Below are 22,555 nucleotides of genomic sequence, written 5' to 3' on the forward strand. Positions count from 1 at the left end.
CCAGGTCGCGGCGTGCGAGGGGAAGCTGGGGCCGCGAGAGCCCCGCGCTGCCGCCCGGCGCCGGGGAGCGGGAGCGGCGGGCGCGGCCCGCACGTTCCGGCCTGGCCGCTGTTTCCGGGGGGAAAGCGGCGGCGCTTCCGGTGCGGGCGGCCCGGCTGGCGGAAGTGACGGCGGGGTTTGTTGACAGCGGAGGCCGCGGCGGGGGGAGCGGGCCCGAGGAGGACGCGGACCCCCTGCCCGCCCCGGGGAGCGGCGCCGGGACCAGCCGGGACTCCCGCCGCCAGCTATCCGCCGCGCCGGGCGGGGGCCTGGCGCCAGGTGAGTGCCGGCGGCCCCCTCCTCAGTCCCACCCGCGGGGCTCGCCCTCCCCGGGGGCACCGGGCCTGCCCCGCTGAGGCGGAGGGAGGCAGCGCCGCCCCACGCGGAACCGCCGTCCCCGGCAGCGCCGCCCGGTGCCCGCCGGCGAAGCCCCCCTCCCCTGGGCAGCAGCGCCGGGAGCCGCCGGGCAGGGCCCTGGGCCGCGGCAGCCCGGCCGAGGTGACCTCTGCGTGCCGCGGGAGCGCGGAGCCGGCCCACGGAGCGCGGCCGGCCATGTGGGGGGAGCGGCGGAGGGGCTGGGTCGGTGGCCGGAGCTGCCTGTGGGCTGGGGAGGGGGCTCACACCGGCTGTCAGACCACTGCGGTCCTGCGGCGGCAGATCCCGGTGCCCGGGAGCAGTAACCCGGGGCTGCAGGGGCTGCCCACTTGGGCAGGTGACCTCTGGGGGAGAAATCGGTGATGGAATCCAGTGAGCCGAAGGAGCATCCGTACTGCAGGCAGGTACAGAGATCAGCCTGTTTCCTGGCTAGCAGGAGTCGCCTCATTTATAATGTCGGTCTCGGCAAGCTGACAAGTTTGAAAATTGCAAGCTTTGCTGGGCACAGATTAGTTCCATCTACTTCAGTTTCCCTGCTGTAAGGCAGGGATGGTATTTCCCCGCACAAGCTGCGATGACCCATCAATTAATAAAAAAGACAGTGATTTGCAGCTGCAAGATGCCAGCTAAAATGACAGTGCAGTTTTCCTTCAAAATGTAACCTCTGCCAAACTCTGCATTTACATTGAATTTGTTATTCTGAAGCATCGTAATCATTTCATGTCAGTGCATATTGTTTGCCCTCTCCTTGGACAAGTCCCTCATTGTGGAAAAGTCAGCTTTGCCAATCATTTTTGTAGCAACAGTGTAAACGTTATGTCGTTGGCGCGGAGCCATGGTGAGTCAGGCTTGGCTCTGGGCAGCCGCCTGGAGAGAGGGACTGGGAGAGAAGATCAGTCTGAAGTCCAAGGTAGAGAATACTGGCACAGGTGGCCCCAGGAGTGCCAAGAGCAGCCCCAAGCCTCGTGTGCCAGTGCAGCCTGAAACATCACAACAAATACAGACATAGCCTACATATAAGCATTATTTGCCAAAGAGGCTGTCTGGGCTTGGAAGGCTGGTGATGGGGGAGAGTAAAGCTGCATGTACTGCAGCTTCCTTGGGGTCCACGGATGGTGGGAGGGGGCTGCTTCTGGGGGTGCTTGGGCATATAGCTTTTATATGCCTGCTCCTGTGTCTCCAAGGGACTCGATTCCTTCGTGCATTAAGATGGAGGCAAATCTATTGGAGAAATAAATTGGAAAAAATATCAGCAGCTGTAGTTCTAGTCACTTTTTGATTCTTGCACTTGAATTTTCAGCATTTCACATATCTGTCTTTGACCCTTCAGAAGCACATATGCACTAGACAGTTCATTGCTCATCATCGGAAAGCGCTGGTGACAGTCTGCTAGGCAGGCGGCTTGCTGATCTCTTGCCTATGGAAAGCTGCCTGAGGATAATGATCAGGCAAATGTTAATGATTTGTCAGCATCTCTAGCTCATTTAATTTTATCAACACAGTGAGCTTATAACTAGAGACAGTATTGATCAGTGCAGCTATTGGCACTCTGACTTCCATCTCCCCCTGCCCATGTGTTGTGTCTTGAGTCTAACGGAGGAGGGAGAGGCTAGCTCCTATTGTGTCCCGTACAAAGAGGTCACAGCAGCAGCTCTGGACACTGCTCAAATATCCATAATAAATCATGAGGACGAGTGCTTTTCTTTGGTGTTATTTCACTGGAATGGTTTAACCACTTTTCTCTTATATTAACCTTCTGTATGGGATTTTGTTGGTGGCTCACGGGGAGCTCAGAAATCAAAGGGCAGCTGATTTCTCCAGGGCTAGGATCAACTGGCTACATTGTGCTGGTCTCAGCAGCGAGGGAACAGAGGATTGTCAGAGCCACAGGAAGGCAGTCCTTGCCCTTTAGTGCTCTAAGCTGCTTGGACAAGTCCCAAGTACTGGCCGTTTCCAGCTGCACGTGATAACAGATTGTCAATGGGAATTTGTTTTTGAGTTCTCTGGCCATTGGTAGTAAACAGTAGAAGGACACTGGCTGCAGGGACCTCCTGTCTGATGGCACAGGGAACTGGTAGGGGTAGCAGAACATGCTTGCTGACCGGTTCAGATCTTCCTGTTGATCTTGCCTTTCTGGAAAGATTCTCTCAAGGAAGCTTCAGGCAAAATCTGCGAGAGAGACTCGTTCTGGAGGTGAAGCAGATTCATCTCCAGAACAGACATAGTGCAGAATGCAGAACAGCTTCCTCCTACCTGCATTCCCTTGGCCAGGACCCCACTGCCAGTGAGATGATACTCTGCACTCAGCAGCCCATTTCATCCTTCACTTCTCTCCTGACTTCCCTACACAGGAGAGCACTATGGATTATGGATTTTCAAAATTGAAGAGCCACCACTTTATTCATTTTCATTGTTTGTACTGCATGCATGTCAGAGGTCTCCAAGCTACCGTGGCACCCCTTGACAAGTCACATTTTATGTTACCATGACCCTAGCTCAGGACTCTGTGACCCAGCAGAGCAGGTTATACCCTTTAAACTATCTCTGATCAGGATGTTAAATACAATTTTTGTGATTGCTGAAGTTTGGGGGTTGGGATTTTTTTTCCCCCTCAGCATCTGCTTTTGCTTGGAGACCTTTTGCCTCTTGAGCCAAAACCAGCAGAGAACCTGTCTGAGCTCCCCACCGGAATGGCTGTTGAAAGCTGTAGGTCAGAACACAGTGGGTCAGAAGTTTGGGGTTGGAACATGATCCTGCCAGTTGCCTGCAGATGTATTTCCCAAAGGTGCTTATAGGAAAGTGAAACTATTCATCAAACATGAGTAAAGCCAAAAGACAAGTCAAGCTCAGCACTAGTGCCTGCCTCTGCCAGTAAGGTTTTGTCCACTTACACTGGAACGCGAGGAGGCCTGGGGTGGGCGTACCACAGGAGTGATCCAGCATGGCCGGTCCTGCATTGCTGAGTGAAGAGCAGTGCTGCCGATCTCCCCTGGCTTTTTGAGAAAATCCTTTCTGCATTGGTTAATTCCTTGGCCAGCTCTTTGCCCCGGCACTGAAGCACACCCTCAGAACAAGAATTCATGAAACACACAAGGAAGGAAGAAAAGAGCTTTGATTTCTGACTTGTGCTGCCTTCATATTTGCATGGAAATCCATTCTGCAGCATGGGGAGGGATCAGAAGGCCAGGAGCCCAGGCTGCCAGGCAGGCTCAGTCAAGCTGTGCTCCTGTCACCCAAAGAGACCATTTGGTGCCCAAATTTGAAAGGTTACCTCATGCACAGCCTTGACTGATCCTTTGTGCCAGGGTGTGGTGGAACAGAGCATTCGAAAGGGGAGAAGGGAAGGTGCTTGATCCACCCTGGGTGCCTTTGGGGATCGTGATTAAGCTGAGGAGAGGGAGTCAAACTCTTCCGTCTTGTACCGATAACTGCAGGAATGAAAGAAAGGGAGCACACTTAGAGGCTTTAGAGAAGCAGAGAGCTGGAGACACAGACAAGTGTCCTGATCTTCACAGCTGCAGGATAAAGATCAGAAACAGAATATATTTAAGGAGATTTTGCAACAGCTTCCCCAGCAATGGCTGCTCAGCTGTGGCGCAGAGAATAGCGACTGACTCCATAGCACTGGTGTTCTCATTGCCAGCAGAGACATACTTATCAATAAGACACAGGTTTTACATCAGAAATAAACTTTTCAACACAATTTTTGTGTGTCCCTAGAAATGCATAGACGAGTTCACATTAGGGTTACTTCTAATGTTATTTGACCCTTCGAAAGGGAAATGGCATTGTTGGCCTTCAGTCACTTCTGCTAAACACCTCCAAGGCTTCAGTGAGCCCTCCTTCAGTGCCAGTGAGCAAGTCTTAATACTAGAGCTGTGAGATTTTTTTCAAATAAGAAAATAGACAAGAATAGCTTCCCCCAGTTGTCTGCCTTGCCTATCCTTCTTTGTCCCGTACTAAAAACGAAAGAGGGCAAAAGTGTCTTGCCTTTTTCCAGGTTAGTCACTCACACCTTTTTGCGACAGGCTTGGAATGGTTTGGGTAAGCCCATCCCAGGGAGCCTGGTGTATAGATGTCTGGCACATGCATAAACATGCACTGCACTCGGAGGGAAGCCAGACCAGTCCGTTGTCTTTCCCTCTGGCTTCTGATCCACTTCACGGTCTAGTTCAAGGGCTTGCACGAAGCTTCTGGCTTGGCAGTATGGAGAAACATTCAGCTTGAACATGAAACTTGGAATGGTGGCAGTCCAAATTACAGGCATGAGATACTGGGCTACCAGATTGCACTGGGGCCAAACAAAGCACTGTCCTGCCAGTAAATTTTCTGGTCGTTTATCCAGCCCGCCCTGAAGAAAGCCAAGCAACATGGTTTCTGCCACTTCCCTTTCAGAGGGCCTTTATCAGCCAGATAACCCCTGCAATCAGGAAACATTTTCTTGCTGTGTAGCCTCATTTCTAAACACGTTTCATGTTAACTCATTCCCACAGTATCCCCTGGGGGTGGGGATACCAAGGAATTAAGGGCATACTGCCAGAGCAGCCAAAACGCTGCAGGTTTTTTTGAGGTCAGCAAGTGATGGGCTGTAAATACAACTATCAATGTCCTGCTGGTACGACAGCTTTGTGTGTCAATGTGCCTTTCTCAATGTATCTTCTTTTTTTCCCCTCCTCTGCTTATAGCTGTCTTGATGTCCCTGTAATTTCATCCTGGAACTTCGTTTGAAGAAAGGATCTCCTGAATCAATAGCTTCCTTCTGGTCTTCCCTTCCCATAATTCCCTCAAGATGGCATCTGATAGCCCCGAGTCGCTAATGACCTTGTGCACAGATTACTGCCTTCGCAACTTGGAAGGGACTCTCTGCTACCTACTGGACAATGAAACTCTCCGGCTCCATCCTGACATCTTCTTGCCAAGCGAGATTTGTGACAAACTTGTCAACGAGTACGTTTCAGGCCTGTAGAGAAGCTGTTGTCTGGTTTGGGAGCAAGCTGGGAGCTCAGGGAAGGAGGAGTATAGTTCTCTAAAAGGATTGATAGAAAAGCAGGAAAAAAATGGGGAAGAATCCCCAGGGCTGGTTTGTTGGTGGTTTTTTTTTTTTCTAGTTGATCCTCATATTGGAAATAAGGGTTTGCAGAAGGAAGCATCCCCAGGGGTTACAGTACTGCTATATGTATTTTTAGTTTCTGTGGAAATCACCATTTCAACATAGGTGAACCCAGAGCAAAAGTCGTGTTCTTGGAAGAAGCCACCAGTAAGCCAAGGAGTCTTCCCACTTCCCACCACTAAAGCGTTACAACTCTCTCAAACCAGAGAAATGAGAGTGCAAAGTGCTAACAGATGTTAAATGTTAAGGCTGCTACTCCCATAGCTTTACAAAGCAACCCGTTTCCAGGGTTTTATATAATTTGGCTATCACAGTCCCTCTTGGCTGAACTCCTGCCCACAAAGTCTGGCAGAGAACTTTGGCCCGCTAATTTTCAGAAAAATGAAAAAAAAAATAAATCAAATTACTAGCTTTAAACAGCTAGGGAAAAGAATCCTGGAGTCTGTGCTTGCCAGAATCCGGTTTGCTCACACACACACACAACTTTGCACAAATCTTTGCCTGAGATTTTCCCAAGGATCATTAGTTCTGTGCAAGAAGAGATAATAGGCCAGCTCCCTTTACCCCAAAGGCTATTCTGGATCATCAGGAGGAAGTCTGTGTGTGCCTACGCACTTGGTCACGTTTTCTTGTGACCAGTGAAGGCGCTAGAGCTGTAGCTGAGCTTTTGTGTGGTGCTGTGCTAATGCCATTGCCCCAATACAGGTACGTGGAGTTGGTGAAGACGGACAGCATCTTTGAACCCCATGAAAGCTTCTTCACCCTGTTCTCAGATCCTCGGAGCACCAGGCTGGCTCGGATCCACTTGCGGGAACAGATTGTGCAGGACCAGGACCTGGAGGCCATCAGGAAGCAGGTGGTATTGCACTGACAGCCTCCAGCTGCCACTTTGCCTAGCAGCACGGCTGCATGGGCACCAGCTAGAATCCCAGCCACTCAGAGATTCGCAAGACTCTGTCCTTCACTGTCCAGATTTTCTTTGGGAGAGCCTTAGCTTCTCCCTTCTCAGCTCCCAGAGCCGCTGTATGGATTGGGATGGGGGCACTGGTCAGGTTTGGTGGTATACGGTCTCAGGCTCTCCCAGTGGGAGGTGGTGTAGCAAGCAGGGTGGCCACTGTGCCCATGAAGTATTTCTGACTTTGGTTTCCCATCTTCCAGGATCTTGTTGAGCTCTACCTGACTAACTGTGAGAAGCTGACAGCCAAGAGTCTGCAAACCTTGGTGAGCTTCAGCCACACACTTATCTCCCTTAGCCTCTTTGGCTGCTGTAATATCTTCTACGAGGAGGAGAACCCTGGAGGCTGTGAAGATGACTGTTTGGTGAACCCCACTCGCCAGGTCTTGGTCAAGGACTTTACTTTTGAAGGCTTTAGCCGCTTGCGCTTCCTGAACCTGGGCCGCTTGATCGAAGGGGTAAACGTGGAAACGTTGCTTCGGCCTTTGGCCTCCCTTGCAGCTCTTGATCTCTCTGGGATCCAGCTGAATGATGTGGGGTTTCTGACCCAGTGGAAGGACAGTCTGGTTTCCTTAGTGCTTTACAACATGGACCTTTCAGAGGAGCACATCCAAGTGATCGCACAGCTTCACAAGCTCAGGTCAGCAGATCTGTTCTTCCTTGTTTATCCTTCTCCCACTGATAGGGAAAGATCTTTTAAGAATGGTCTACTTGCCTGCTAACAGAGAGCCACCCACTGCTGCTTTCAAGTTACAAGCCTTCCTGTGAACAGGCTCACTCATTGACTCGCTATCCGTATCTGACATGTCTAAAGCCAGCCTGTGTTTTGCTCGGAAAAGACACCACTTAGCAGAAACTCCCTCTCAGAAAAACGAAAAACACCACACACTCAAACCACCACACACCAAAGAAAGAAGAAAAACCCAAAACCAAACCAAAACTAACCACTCCCTCTAGCCGAACAAAAAAGAACAGCTAAATACCTGAGAGATGGGAAAAAAAATTACTACATATGTGTACATAAACCAATATAGTGATAATCATACTGTGAAGCTCAGTCCTCCAAACCGCTTGTCAAACAGGAATGTCCAAAGTTTAAGCCTGCCTCTGAGGTAAAACCTGGAAAAAACTCTGAGCTCGGACTGTCTGCTCGGTGCACTCTGTGGAAGCACACTGTGCATGGATGGTGCAACCAAGGGAACGAGCAGTGTAAATAAATAGGCAGACAGTGTTGGCAGTAAAACGACTTCCTGAAACAGAGCTGAGACAATTGCTATTCAAACTGCACAGTGGTATCAGGAAAGGGATCCAGGGCTTCCTAAGCCTTACTAGTCACAGGAAGGATGCTGTGCAATGGCTTTAGTATTGTCTCTACTGACTGCAGGCACTAGGGGGTACCATGTTAACGTAGGGCCTGGAGTCTCGGGGAACGTCCTGAATAACATTTTATAAATCCAAGTACTTAAACTCCCAGTGACTTGCAGTGAAACTTGGTCTACAACAAGTAGAAGACACTTTTGTGAGTGGGATGTTGGCAGTTTCAAAGTCTCTCAAGGGTCTCCGCTACTGTTTGGCCGGCAAGAGCAGCCCCTGTCCTGCACATGATGGCTGGTCAGTTTGTCCCACCACTCCCTTAGCATCAGGGTTTCCCCAAAGCTTAAGCAATTAAATACCTGAATGAAGTCATGGCAGTGTAATAGCCTGGAGTGGAAAAAAATATAAGGTTGGGGAAGCAGACAAGAACTCATGTAACCATTTGTGGGATGAGGCAACGTATGTTTCTGGACATGCAAAGATCCTCTAGAGCATCTTAATCACCAGGCAGAAATGCTTAGGTGGCTGCTGTGATGGAGCTTGGGAAAGGCAGTTCCTGAGCCAGGAGCAATTTCCTTTGTGGCCAGACGATTTGTTGTGCTCCATTCTAAGTAGACCTCCAGCAGATATCTGCATGCTTCAGTTAGACACAGGGCCAGATCCTAGAGAACCACATTCCTGTATCTTGTGAAGGAAATAGTCATAACAAAGAAGTAATAATCACACTTGGCTTGTCATCTTCCTCCGGTAGAGAGGCGGAAGCCCCAGACAACGCTTTCCAGGCTCTGAGATGCTCTCTGTCATTTGCAGGCACTTGGATATCTCCCGAGACCATCTGTCCAGTTATTACAAATTCAAGCTGACCCGGCGGGTTCTAAACCTGTTTGTGGAAAACTTGGTAAACCTCACTTCGCTCGATATCTCAGGGCACACCATGCTGGAGAACTGCACTATCCCAAGCATGGAGGAGAAGATGGGCCAGACAAGGTAAGGAAACAGCAGTTACTGAGGTCTGCTTGGGTGGATGGATTAGGCAATGATGAATTACGAACAGTTCCCTCTAAGCTTCCATATTCTGTAGGTCTAATTAATGCTAAAAAGCATCCCCTGATGGTAAAGGCTGGTATGGAAATCAGCTGTGACTCCTGTACATGACAGGTGTAAGGACTTATAAGAGTAGTAAAGGATTCATCCTATCTACCTGCCATGCATGTCTGAAGAAGTATTTCTGTCCTTTTCCACACACATTCTTCCAGGGCTCTCTTGCAGTAGTTAATGTTTTTTTCTGAAGGGACTCCAAAGCCTTTTAAACATTTTCTACACAAAACATTCTTACCCTCACTGAAATTCAGGCTTTTCCAAAACAGAAGACTTCTATACCAAGTCAATACACTGGCATTCATAGGAGGGCTAAGTGTTTTAGGAACTTAGAATCTAAAGGCATATTTTCAGATTTGACCTGGATACTGGGCAGATCAACCTTTGAAAATCCTGGTGCACCTCAGTAGAGGCATACCTAGAGGTCTGGCTTTCCAGATCAGCCAAGAACTCGACACTCCTATTCCCTGAGCACTTGGTGAACAAAAGCAAACAAGTGGGACAGTACTGGCTCCTTGCCGCCAGAGCTGGTGAAAAAAATACCGGCTCTTGATCAATAAGGAAGATGGCAGCAAAACTAGTGTTCTTGCATGATCACAGAAGCAGACTAACATGTCTTATCAGATGACATGCAATCCAGTTTGCAAATGCTTTGGATCAGTGAAGTCCACGGCCCTTTTCTAAAAGGAAGTGTTCACCCCAGCTAGTGGGTTTCCAGACACATTCTACCTGGGAAAGCTGCCTTCTGTCTGTCTGAATTCTTCCAGCTGTTCTGTTCAACACGTTCAGCCTTTCGCTCGGGATCACCTGGGATGAATGTCGAATGTTACATTTAGGAAAAGCTAGCCAGTGTAACCACAATGTAGCTATTATCACTCTAGTTATGAAGCAGTAGGCTCAGAGGAATGGAGAGCCGACAGCTGCCTCTGTGGCAGGAGACGCCTGAAGAAACACAGTACTGACACAAGTGATGTTTTTCCCCCCCTTCAGCATTGAGCCAGCAAAGAGCAGCATTGCTCCCTTCCGGGGTCTGAAACGACCGCTCCAGTTCTTGGGCCTTTTTGAAACATCGCTGTGCCGCCTGACACATATTCCAGCCTACAAGGTAACAAGGCCACAAGAATATTGGTTGGTAGGTACTTGGTCGGAGTTGAAAGAACATGAAAATTACTGGCTGCCAGTACAGTGGAGTTCTTCAGGTCTCAGGTGCTCTGACCTTTCAATTGCTAATACTTGATAATGCAGGGAACCTGCCAGAAGGCAAGACCTGTACCCCATGTGGTTTTTACAAGGGTTAAAACCCCATACCTCTGTAAGAGGGCCATGAAAAAAACATTCTGCCTAAGGACCAGGACATCTGTAACTACAAAAAGATTATTTAAGACAGTAGGAGTCTTGCTTGTGACTAGCATCCTAGAAGTGTCACTAGAAGTGACTCAACTTCTTTGCTCCCATCCTGGGCCTAATCCTACTAGCAGAGTAGAGGGAAGTTGTACCCTTCGACCTTTCAGAGTTCCCTTCTCATGTTCATTTTCCTCCTTCATGATTTCTTCCCTTTTTGTTCCTCCGTGCCAGGTGAGTGGAGACAAGAATGAAGAGCAAGTCCTGAACGCTATCGAGGCTTACACTGAACACAGACCAGAAATCACTTCCCGGGCCATCAACCTCCTTTTTGACATTGCCCGTATTGAACGCTGCAGCCAGCTGCTGCGAGCCCTTCAGGTAAGCCCCACGCTAGCATTCACCTCACCCTGACAAGGGAAAGTTTGCAGTCTCAGTCATTCCTCACCCTGGGACACCATATCAGGCCATTCTGGAGAAAGTTCCAGTAATGCAGTGGAACTGTGTCCCTTCATTTCATAAGCATGTTCTGGCAGTGCCTGGGCCGCACATTCCTTGCGGGCTTGTAACAGTCATTCCAAGGCTCAACAGCAAGTCAGTGGCACTCAAGCTTCATGTCGCTTCTCTGCAGCTGGTGATCACAGCCCTCAAGTGCCACAAAGATGACAAAAACATCCAGGTGACGGGCAGCGCAGCACTGTTCTACTTGACCAATTCTGAGTACCGCATGGAGCAGAGTGTAAAGCTGCGGCGCCAGGTCATCCAGGTGGTGCTGAACGGCATGGAGTCCTACCAGGAAGTCACAGTAAGGGCAGCCCAGCCTCCTTCAGCTCCCTTAGTCCACCTTCCCTGTATCAAGTCTTTAGCCTGCTGTTAGCATCTGTCTTCTGAGCCCCCAGGATGTTAGCTAAGGCAGACACCAGAGAAGCTGTTGCCCAGATCTGATCCTTGCCCTCACTCATGGCTTAGCGGTGGACTTGGCAGCATTAGGTTTATGGGTGGATTCAGTGATCTTAAAGGTCTTTTCCAACCTAAATAATTCTGTCATGGCATGCAGGGTGCTCCTTAGCCACGTGATGTTCTCCAGAACAAGGGGGAAAAAAGTGATGATAGCAAGGCTCCTTTTTATCTGATGATAGTGGTCAAAGGGTATATCCGACATACAGCAGAGATGTCCGGTGCTCACTGTGGGGTGAAAAGGGTGTGGGGTGTTGAGTCAACAGATGGAAACATTATCCCACTGCACTGTAATGGAATACGTAGCTGACATTATGATGCCACTGGGTTGCAGAATGGAGACCGCTGCATAGGGGGCTTCCAGGCAGCAAGGAGCTGGCTTGGAAAGTGACGGGCACTGGGCGATTGGTGGCCCTGTGAGACTAGAGTGACAGGGAGAGAGGAGAGGGTACCAGTAGAGCACAGCTAAAGCACAGTGCTGGATAGGAGGGTAGCAGAAATTGTAATGGTTGTGCTCAAGCAGAAAGATGGTTTCAGTACCAAGCAGCAAGAAGACGTGAGGTGATGGGGTCCATGTTTTCGTAGCCACTTGGCTCAGTATTTGCTTCCTTTTGACCCAGGTACAGCGAAACTGCTGCTTGACACTGTGTAACTTCAGCATTCCTGAGGAGCTGGAGTTCCAGTACCGCCGAGTCAATGAGCTGCTGCTGAACATCCTCAACCAGAGCCGGCAGGATGAGTCTATTCAGCGCATCGCTGTGCACCTCTGTAACGCTCTGGTCTGCCAGGTGGACAACGATCATAAGGAAGCTGTGGGCAAGATGGGGTTTGTCATGGTTGGTATGGTCCCAAGACATCTACTTATCCTTAACCCAAGCTAGCACAATTCCCTTGCAGCAGTCCGCCAAACACATCCAGCCAGTGCGCCGACCTTGCAGTATTACAGGAGGGAGCTAGCATCCCAGCAGTGCCAGACTTTCCTGGAACCTGCCCCTCCACGTGGCATCTTTTACTTGCTTGCTAGCACGAAAGGTCACGATCTCAGAGATGGGCTGTCTGCGGGAGCAGGGAAGCAGCATAACCTTGTATCTTACCTCTTCACCAGAGCTGGCACCACCTCGTGACTACCTCCTGCATCAACTTCCCAACTCTTGTCAACCTGTATCCCTCACCTTTTCAAAGAGCTGCAAAAGCCACTGCTTTGGTGCAGTTATACCACATTCAGGACTTGTATCATACAGATCAAGACTGACTTGACTGCAGACTCGACAGCTTGGGAACCGTGACATATAGTTCAGTTCTGTGGATACTTGCAACATTGAGCATAACCCAGTCCTACTGATTTAGGGAAAGAGATACTGCATCTGTTCTCTACAAAGGATCAAAATTGCATACGCCTGCAAATGGGCTGCAGCCAGCCCTGCAGTGCTACAGCAGTTAGCTTTAGCTCTGTGATTCTCGAACTGTTTCTCACTCTTCCCTTTCCTCTGCCCACAGACAATGCTGAAGTTGATTCAGAAGAAGCTGGCTGATAAAACGGTGAGTATTTCCCCAAAAAACGTATACATAGAGTATTTTTTTCTTCAGTCTGACTTAGGCATGAAGGTCAGTCCAGAGTGCCAGCTCAGCTTCTCTAAAAAACAAGACATCTCAGCTGATGCTGCAGAATTTCCTGTCCCAGGGTGAGGGCGAGGGAATGTCCCTCCACTGTTTGCTGGGAGGCAAAAAAATTAAACAAAAAACTCACTTGCTGGCAAGTTGAAAGTGAATAATGAGGTTTTCTTACCTTTGAAGTCATTGAGGGTGATACCAGAGAGGAAACACGAGTAGCTGGTTTGCGCTGGGCTCCCAAGTTAGCAAAGCTCTTTCTGTCCCTTTCTCCTCGGCTCTGTAGTGTGATCAGGTGATGGAGTTCTCCTGGAGTGCCCTCTGGAACATCACTGATGAAACCCCTGATAACTGCGAGATGTTCCTTAACTACAGTGGCATGAAACTGTTCTTGGAGTGCTTGAAAGTAAGTACACCTGGTTTTCTCTAGAGGAACACTGGTGTTAGCAGCAGAGGTGCAGGTGCCTGGGCAGGATCCCTGACCACACTAATCTATAAATGGTACTTCCTATATTGGTCAAACAGAAAAAGCTTGCATTTTTGCATCTTTCTCATGTCTGTCCACCCAACCAGTAGAAGAACAGAGAAACTTACACTCAACATCCCTTCCTCTTTCCCCATCTTGTGTACAGTTACCCTTAGGCAGAGCAGCAGTGAGTAGTGGGCTCTGGCCTCAATTCTCTCATCTCACATGCATCTTTGACACTAGAAATCCCATTTGGCATCTGCTAAAGCACCATTGCTGACTAATCAAAAACCCTCAGCTTTTCTACATGTGCTGTACAACCTTTCTTCAGGGTTGCTTGTTCTCAACCTCTCTGTAGCCCTACTTTTGTATAATCCTGTTGTTTGCTTACCTAGGAGTTCCCAGAGAAACAGGAGCTGCATCGCAACATGCTGGGTCTCCTGGGCAATGTAGCAGAGGTGAAGGAGCTCCGCCCGCAGCTCATGACCTCCCAGTTCATCAGTGTGTTCAGGTGAGTGCCTGGCTAACAAACAGCTGGGTTGGGGCAGGGAGAATGCTCTGGAGCTCTGCTCCTGAATCACTGGGGACTTTTAAACCTTTGGTTTGAAAGGTGCATCAGCACCTTTAAATGATCTCTTCTCCCTTGGCAGCAACCTGCTGGAGAGCAAAGCAGATGGGATTGAGGTATCCTATAATGCCTGTGGGGTGCTCTCCCATATCATGTTTGATGGTCCAGAGGCTTGGGGTATATGTGAGCCGCACCGAGAGGAAGTTGTAAAGAGGATGTGGGCAGCCATCCAGAGCTGGGATATCAACTCCAGGAGAAATATCAATTACAGGTGAGGAGTAGAAAGACTGGTGCACTCACCTAGGAGCCAGGATGATCACAGGAGGCAAGCACCAACAGAGAAGGGAAGAGGGGTAGCCTAGCATGGAGGCTCTGTTTAGAGTGAAGGAGAAACATCCTCAGGGAGATACTCTTTAGTACAGGTTTTACATCTTCCTCTGAAACATGTTGAAATTGGACACCTTGCCTGGCAATTCCTATGGAAGAAGTGTGGGACCCCAACAGAATCCCTCCCATGTGTTTGTGGTGAAATTGCACAGTTCAGGAGACCTGTGATCTGACTGTCTGGGACTGCCTAAACATTTTCCTCCAAGACTGTCCTTTGCACCTCCTTAAGTCTGTTTGCTTGTGCGAGTCATGTGGATTGCTGTAGCTTTCACTCTGCTCTGGGGGTATTTAGACACAGTTCCCAGAAATCCCTTCAAGGGTTAATACGGCTGGTGGAATCCTCCAAAGCCCTTCCTGTATCAGGTGCCCTGTATTCCCTTAGTGCTTGCCAGGGATCTAGAACGAACGGCATTCCAGTGCCTGTTCTGTGGTGTAGACACATTATCGTTGCCAGAAGAAACGCAGCAACCGTTGCACGTGAGCAGCCAGCTTTGGCTGGGCACAGCGTTGCTCTGGCCCCTCTACAGATGGAGCAGTGCGGCTGCATTTCGGCTGTCACGAGGAAATCACTGACAGAGGGTGGAAATCAGTTCCTGGATTCGATTGCATTTGTCGCAGCTCTTTATCTGGGCAGTGTGTTTGTGGCAAGGTGCTAGGGCCTGTCACCCTGCCAGCGCTGCCGCGTGACACAGCCTTCGCCATTGGTGCCAGAACCTTTGACATGCCAGTGGATTTACTGCTGGGGTACCTATGAGCGCAGTTTGTACCGCTTTCAGTGGCAAAGGTGCCGAGTGAAGCAGCTCTTGGATTTTTAACAGCTTCTGCAATGTTTCCGTGCAGGTCATTTGAACCAATCCTTCGACTTCTTCCGCAAGGGATCTCCCCAGTCAGCCAGCACTGGGCTACCTGGGCACTGTACAACCTCGTCTCTGTCTACCGTAAGTTTCCTTTTCGAAATCACGTCCACTGCACTGTGAAGGCTGAGGGTGTGGATCTGAGCTTGTTAGCGGAAAAAGCTTTCCTGGTGCAGCTGTGCAGGTAGAGAGAACCTTCTCTGAATGGTGCGGGAATGGCCGGGCAGCACAGCCAAACAAGAAACAATGAGACGCGGTGTGTAGGAAGTGGCTTCAATGTTTTGATCCTTCTGGCCCCACTCTTACGTTCTCAGACATTTTGTCTGTTCTCACAGCTGGGGCACCCCTAGCAGGCTGGCTTCATAAAAAAGTTTTGTGGCTTCTCAGGCCACAGGCTTCTCCTTCCCCTCCGGCTGCCCTTTACACCACTCTTGTGAAGGTTCACAAGGCTCTGTTTTATTCTTTTTCCCTGCAGCTGACAAGTACTGCCCACTGCTGATCAAAGAAGGCGGGATTCCCCTTCTGAAGGACATGATTAAAATGGCCTCAGCACGGCAGGAGACCAAGGAAATGGCCCGGTAGGAAACCAGCGCGCTATCATCGAACGTTCAGTTTAGCTTTACTTTAGGGTTTATTCTTCTACATCAAGTAAGGCTCCCAAAGAAAGGCCTGCACTGATGTGCTCAAGGGGTAAGAAGCACAGAGCAGGAAAAACGAGGATGAAAGCAGAAGAGTAGTGAGGGTTCGGAGTCGGGCAATACACACAGGTCATTCAGCGTTGGTGGGTGCGGGGCACATTGGTTATGGAAGTGGCTCGTGGGACAGGGGAGCCACATGGCTAACTGCATCTCTTAGGCCCGTAGTCCCCAGCCAGCACCAGTCTCCGTACTGGGGTGGGCTCCCTGGCTCCACACTTGTACTGGCCTGTCACTGCACTTGCTGACTGCAGTTAAAATGAGAGGATTATTTCAAAAGGTGGAAGAGTCCATCACCTTTGTGGTGTGCTGTGTGACCTTCCTTTGGAGTCATTCTTTCAGAGTTTTAAAAGCCAGCTGCGGTTTCTAATCGTTGGCAGTCTGAGAGGTAGGATTTCGTACCTGCGGGATGCATATAAATGAGAGGCAGAGAGGGGCTGGGAATACGCACCTTGTGGGCGGGCGGCAGGCATTCCCCGTCGCTGGAGGGTTGCTAAATGCTGGAGGTGACTGAAGCCTGCAGGAGACTATCACAGGCAGGTCGTGTATGGGGATGGTAGAGTGCAAGAATGGTGAATAAATTCGAAAAGCAGGGACAGATGACATCAGAGTGAATGACAAACATTTGTATGCATGTGTTTCCCGATGTGATTCGAAGTTACCCGATGATTTGGATATGGGGGTGAGGAATGAACGGTCACATATGGATCTGGATCTGTACTAACATGACTTGAAATTCCAAGGGGGTGAACTGTGAGCCCTAAGCTGCTTTTGTGGAGAATGCTGGTTTTGACACCAGTTGATGCTTATCTCAGAAGAGACTGCCTGCTGCGAACAGCGTCCATCTACATCGCGATCAAGCCTGTTGGACAGTTTTTACGTTACTGTCCCACAGCTATCGTGCAATGAGCTTTAAACTAAACCCTCTCTCCTTGTTTTGTCCATAGGAAAGTTATAGAGCACTGCAGTAACTTTAAGGAGGAGAACATGGACACTTCCAGATAGAGGCAATCATCTCATGCCTCTCGCCAGCACTGTATCCAGCTTCTCTCTAATTCACTGTACATAGGGAGGACTCTTTCTTACCAACTTGCCTGTTGGAAGGAAACTTCATGTGTGTGTGTGAGACCCTCAGTAGATGAAGGTGAACAGGGGAGGGGGGAGGGACTTTTTGCACAACAAAATGCTTTCCTTAAATTAGTGGACTTTTTTGTTATGAAGTTTCTGGTTGAAGTTCTGTGTGTATGATTTCTGTATAAAAAGAAAACAAAAAACAAAGACAACTACATCATGTATTGTTTAACCTTTTTATTTTAGACCACACAGAGAGCCTCAAATGACCATGAGCTTGAAGACCTAGTTGTGTGATCGCTAGTGTGACATTTTGATCTCCCACTTTTTAGAAAATTCCCTTTTGCTGTATTGCATGAGGTCCTGTAATGTCTGCAAGAACACCAGTCCTGAATTGGTATTGGCTGCTCGATAGGGCTACAGGCAGTGATGAGTTACTTATTTGGTTAAAGAGGTTGGGGGACACAATACCAGAGAGTTAGACCAAAAGAACTAACCTTTTTAGTGATCCTTGTAAATAGAGGAAATGGGGAAGAAAGATCTTTCAAGTCAATTCGCTCCTTAAGGTTTTTTTTAATAGAAGACTCACATTAATGGAAGCATTGGTAACTCTGCGTGGGTCATTGGGAAGATGTTCCCATTCAAGTAAAGAGGTCTGGTTTGTCCCCTTTGGTGGTACAGTAGGATCTGCCAGCCCACCCAGCCTGATAAGGTCAGGGATGACCAGTAAAACCAGTTAGACATTCTTGGCAACACAGAGCTTTTCTCTCTAAGGGAGCCTGTGCAACAAGGAACAAAATTTGTTCACAAAGGGCTACACATCTTCATTCCAGTTCTTCACCCCCTTTTTAGTTGTGTTCTATTTTATGGGGAAGGGCTACAAATGCCAGAGAGCGTTTCCCCTCCGCATAATACGCTCTACCAGGCCCTAGTCTGGGGCAACTTGTACCACTTGTGCAAGTCCCAGTAACGGACTGAAGCTGTTCTGCTCTTTTTCAGCCTGCAGCAGTGCAAGCCATGCTCAGTGGCAAAGTAATCTCCCTTTACAGGAAGCTCACTGCAGCACAAACGCTGTAATTGGTGTGCTAAAGTCCTCTACTGGGACTGGTGAGTCTCCGGGCACCCTTTGGCAGGTGGTGGTCTCATGAAATAGCACCTCTTGTTCCACCCCAACATCTTCCTTCTCTTTTGGGAAGCAGAAGGCCCTGCTCTTACCCGACTCCCAGTGGCACTTACCAGTACAGTCCTGCTCATGTCGGCAGCGTTACTCCAATTTATATGATGTAGGGGAGAGGAGAGTCCCACTAAGGTGGTCGTCACCTGTAGGACTCCAGACCTGTAAAGGCTCAAGAAGCCCAAGGCCAAGGCTTGCCTCGCAGTTAGGCGCTCGACAACACCACATGCAGTCCATGCTTGGAGCCCTCTGCTTGCCACGGTTCTTTCCCAATTCACAAATCTCCCCTGAGAAAGGATTTAGAAAAGATTTTTATGTCTGGTGGCAGGAAGAGGAGACTACGGCCATGGGGTTAGGACATTTCAGGCCTCTGAGCACAGTAACCCTCCCTGCTCTCTTCCCTTGTATACGTCGCTCTCGGATTTGACTTGCTGCTATGAGGTTCTTCTAATGCTCAGAGTTAATGTTGTCATTGCCGAGCACGTTATAGACGGATCCTAGATACACAAACAACTGACACTTTAAATGACAGAACACAGCTGCCCTGGAGAGGTTTACTTTTTTCTGCCAATATGGTGTTATTCGATGTCTTTTTTTTTTTTTTTTCTTCTTTTTAACCATACGTCATTTGTTCTGGTATTGTGAGATCTGTACTTTTTTCTTTAAGTATTTTTCAAACTTATATATATTTTTGTGTCACTTTTGAATTGTTTTCATATGGTTTGCAAAACTTGACAAATTATACTTTTTTGCAGTCGTTTGATTGAAATGTATTTTTCTCTCTCTTATTCCTGTTCTCCAAGAATTTGTGTCCCTATGAGCTTTGAGACAGGGAAGCTTATTTCGGGATCTGTTTTCTGTATAACTTTTGCTAATCTTCCTTCAAGATGCAAAACTAAGGGAGGCTGCAAATAGCGCCAGCCAGCCTCAGTGCATTAGGGGAGTCGGGTTTTGCTCACTTGAAGCTCCATTTAGTGCTGCTGTCCTTCGGAAGCTGTTTCACGTGACAGTGCCACCCGCTAGGCTTCCTTCTGTTTAGTGCCCACATAGTGAAAGCCCCCGCCACTAAAATCTTGGATCACTTGACAAAAAGCACTCAAGATTCTGACCATGTTGGCAAGGTGGGAGTGGAGCAGAAGGGGACACGTCACAGATGCAAGAGGCATCAGAAACTCGTGTCCTCAGAATGCAGGTGCCACACTGGGGGGACAGCTGGAGCTCAGGAGCTCCTGTCTCGGCTAGAGCAGACCTCAGCCTCGCATTGTAATCCCAGCAAAACAACCAGGCTTTACGCTGAGATTGTGGCACAACTACATCAGGGTTAACGAACAACGGATGGCTTGGTTCCATCTGCCTCAAGACACCAAAGGTTTGGGTTTTTCAGACCAGTGCCCCTGTAAGCTCAGCTGTTGGTGAAATCTCACCTGCTGCGAGCTGGACCATGGTATCGAACCTTTGTTTCCCATTGTAAAGACAACCTCTATCCTCACTGCTCACACATCCTTATCAAGCTGTACCTGAGCCAGGATAAAAAGATTTAAAATTCCCAGCAACATGGAGATTAATGGAGTCAGACGAGCCTGCAAGAAGAGCTTAAGTCTTCTGAATTCTGTTGCTGATCCCAGGGGGAAGGGGGAACTACAACTGCTCTGTTACAGGTAGCTACACACAAGATTTTGAGTCAGGCCACCAGCAAGGTAAACTCCTGAGACAGCATTTTGAAAGAAACCACATCCCTGTTAAAGTAACACGAGTTTTGACTACACGTTTCAACATGTGTTCAAGCCAACAGACTTTGTGAGCTGAAAAATGACATTTCCCTTTCAGTAAGGGGCCAAAGAGAGAAAGGTAGCCTCTGAACACCTGAGCATAATCCAGGAGTTCCTGAAACTGGAAATTTGAAACTAGCTTGTATCACGGTTTCCCTAACTGGAAGGACAGGAGCGCCCTAGGCATAATGCTGCACCATGACCTGAAAGCACTTTTTGGAGGCAAGGAGGAGTTAACGAATTGCTGCCATAGATCCAGTGCTCAGGATAGGCACCTGCAGACATACCAATATTCTGCAAAGGAGGGGAGGGCAAAGTGGCTGATTTTTTGTGAAGGTCTAATGTAAAAGGGGGAGTTGGATACCCTGAAATGCTTGACTTGGAGGGAAGCCTTTCAGGCCTTCCACCTTTGCTGGATCAAAGGAACGAACCAGGAGACTTCAACTCCACACAGAAATATAGAGCCAACAACCAACCCTGCCCAGAAAACTAGAACAGGGTTCTATCTGTCAAATGAAAATCCAGCTGGAGAAAAGTTCATAGTGTGTAAAGACACAGCAGAGGGGCCGTAGCTGTTGTCCCATTCAGACTCTTATTCATACTTTCACTACTACATTTTCTTTAATATTCGAAAGCTTGGCAAGCAGAGCACAAACACAACCTGGTAGTTCTCTGCAGAGACTGTGCCAACAAAGGGACCCTCTACCTTGACCGTACATAGTTTCCTTCCTGGCTGGTGGGTGCCTCCTTGGTCAGTGGCCCAAGTCAATGGTACCACGGTCCTCAGCACGCAGGGTGTCAGTGTCTGCCCTCTTCTCTGGAATAGATGAGAGCAAATTGGTGGGCAACTTCCCACAAGTGCTTCCATTTTACAAGATCTGTGGGAGGAATCGCTTATAAGGATTGGCAGCTACTTGTATGATGCTTAACAAACACCCAGCAGCACTAGGCTTTCTCATCTAAAACAAGCCAAGAAAGTTTAGCACTGATATTTGTGGCAATTAGTAATATTGCAGATAATTCATCTGCCCCGTTTGCATGATGGCTGCTGTTACCCTGCACCCACCTACTGGCTGAAACGGTATCTGTTCAGCACTGAATCCTACCCAGCTTGTCACCTTGGTTGGGCTTCTGCTGCAGCCGCTCTGGTCTCTGCGGAAGATGAGAGGGGAGAAAAGCCTTGGAGCTGTGAGCCTGTTCCCTCATGAAGGCGGCAGTTGATCACCAGTAGGACAAGAGCCACAGGGGCGCTGCGTTCAGGCCCTGCTCCATAGAAAAGACATTTTCTTCAGACTCTTTAGGGAGGAGCCTGCCACAGCTCAGGTATTAGAGGGTAGCTTGTGCTGGGGGGGGGGGGGGGGGGGGGGGTAAGAAAAGTAGGGAAACAGCTGGTCTCCATGACATCCACATGTATGAAGCAGAGGGTAATAGTTGTCAGGAATGGATGAAAAGTAACGTAGGGGCTGGATGAGAAGACAGCACTTAAAGAAAGGAATGAGAGATTTCCTGCTGAACTGAAACACTTCTGCATTAGCAGACTATATTTTGATATCATATAATTGTCACTGGTTGTAATTCTTTTCTCATTTAAAAAAGTTTTTAAGCTAACCAAATATGTATTTCCTTGTTTTGCTTCAAGAAAATAACCTCGGTTATAATGAGCAAGCACCTGCTTTTACTCTGTCCATTGACCTGCCTAATGTTGAGAGGCCTGGTTCAAATGTTTGTACATGGTGAAACCAAGTGAAAAAATAATAATGCACAACTGTTGCTTCCTTACAATTCTGAATGAATTAACTTTTCCGTTGTATCCATTGGATACCCGCTGTGTATTAAACCTAGTGCTTAACAGTGTCTTCTTCCTTTGGTCTATGAATGTGGTTTATTTAGGTACATTACTGGTCCATTTGCTGTCATATATTTCATTAAAAATGAAAGGAACTGCCATGTGTTGATGGTGCAGTTCAGTGGCTTTTCCTTTCATCACTCCAAGGGATACAATACTGTTTGTCATTAGAAAAGAGGCGTGGAGGAAGAGAGCATCGTTAGGAAATTATGTGAAAGGGAGGAGGAAATCAGAACAATATTTGGCTGTGCAGATTGCCTCTGCACTTTGTAACGGATCTGTGGCTTGCATTCCACAGCCTAAGCTTTGTAAGTGGGCAGAAGCTGAGTGCTTATGAAAAGACTCTAGCTTAAAACAGTCGATCTGCTTTAAGGCCAGCGTGACTTTCTTCTTAATACCCTGGCCCTGCAAGGGTTCAGCTGCCAGTTAATTCAACGGTCACAGTAAACTCTCAAGAGGGTCAGACTCCAGGTGCCTGAAGCAGGAGGAGGAACCATCACACTGAACTGCCTCTAGGACGCTGAAAATGTACCATGTTGTAAGAGCACAGTAAGACACCCTAGGCTTCCAGCAGCATGGAACTCCTAGCTGGAATCTCCTAAGAATCTAGATTCTCCACTCAGAAACTTTCCAGTGGAGACTTTCTAGAACTAAGCCTAATTTCAACCAGTTGTTTAGGTTGAAACCCTTGAGACCGAGGTAAGTGCTGATCTCTGTTAAGACAGGTTTTGAAGCTGTAAGAAAAGATACAAAGTGTAACATGCACCAAATTATTTTAATCACAAAACAGTGAGAATACATTCCCTAGGACAAATTATTTCAGAGCATCAAAATGTTTCTACTTGCAAGTGGGTAATATTGTTACTACTCAAATTGCCTTCATTAAGCTTTAAAACGTACACCTCTCTGCAAAGAAGGGGAACCGGGC

The 22,555-nt window shown here is 48.4% G+C and overlaps 1 protein-coding gene across 1 annotated transcript; it reads left to right on the top strand.

Annotated features, from left to right (window-relative positions):
* The first annotated feature begins 198 nt into the window (after window positions 1–198).
* On the top strand, window positions 199–21,635 carry ZER1 (zyg-11 related cell cycle regulator). The gene is made up of 16 exons (XM_037401142.1): window positions 199–318; window positions 5,100–5,361; window positions 6,230–6,380; window positions 6,683–7,119; window positions 8,604–8,780; window positions 9,882–9,996; window positions 10,467–10,613; window positions 10,864–11,037; window positions 11,810–12,025; window positions 12,687–12,728; window positions 13,084–13,203; window positions 13,659–13,774; window positions 13,914–14,102; window positions 15,059–15,156; window positions 15,548–15,650; window positions 16,715–21,635. Exons 2-16 carry the CDS (start codon window positions 5,204–5,206, stop codon window positions 16,770–16,772), a joined length of 2,301 nt encoding a protein of 766 aa, XP_037257039.1. The 5' UTR covers window positions 199–318; window positions 5,100–5,203; the 3' UTR covers window positions 16,773–21,635.
* Window positions 21,636–22,555: the final 920 nt, after the last annotated feature.

This window comes from Falco rusticolus, chromosome 9 (genome assembly GCF_015220075.1).
Source record: "Falco rusticolus isolate bFalRus1 chromosome 9, bFalRus1.pri, whole genome shotgun sequence".
In the NCBI taxonomy this organism is placed as follows: domain Eukaryota; kingdom Metazoa; phylum Chordata; class Aves; order Falconiformes; family Falconidae; genus Falco; species Falco rusticolus.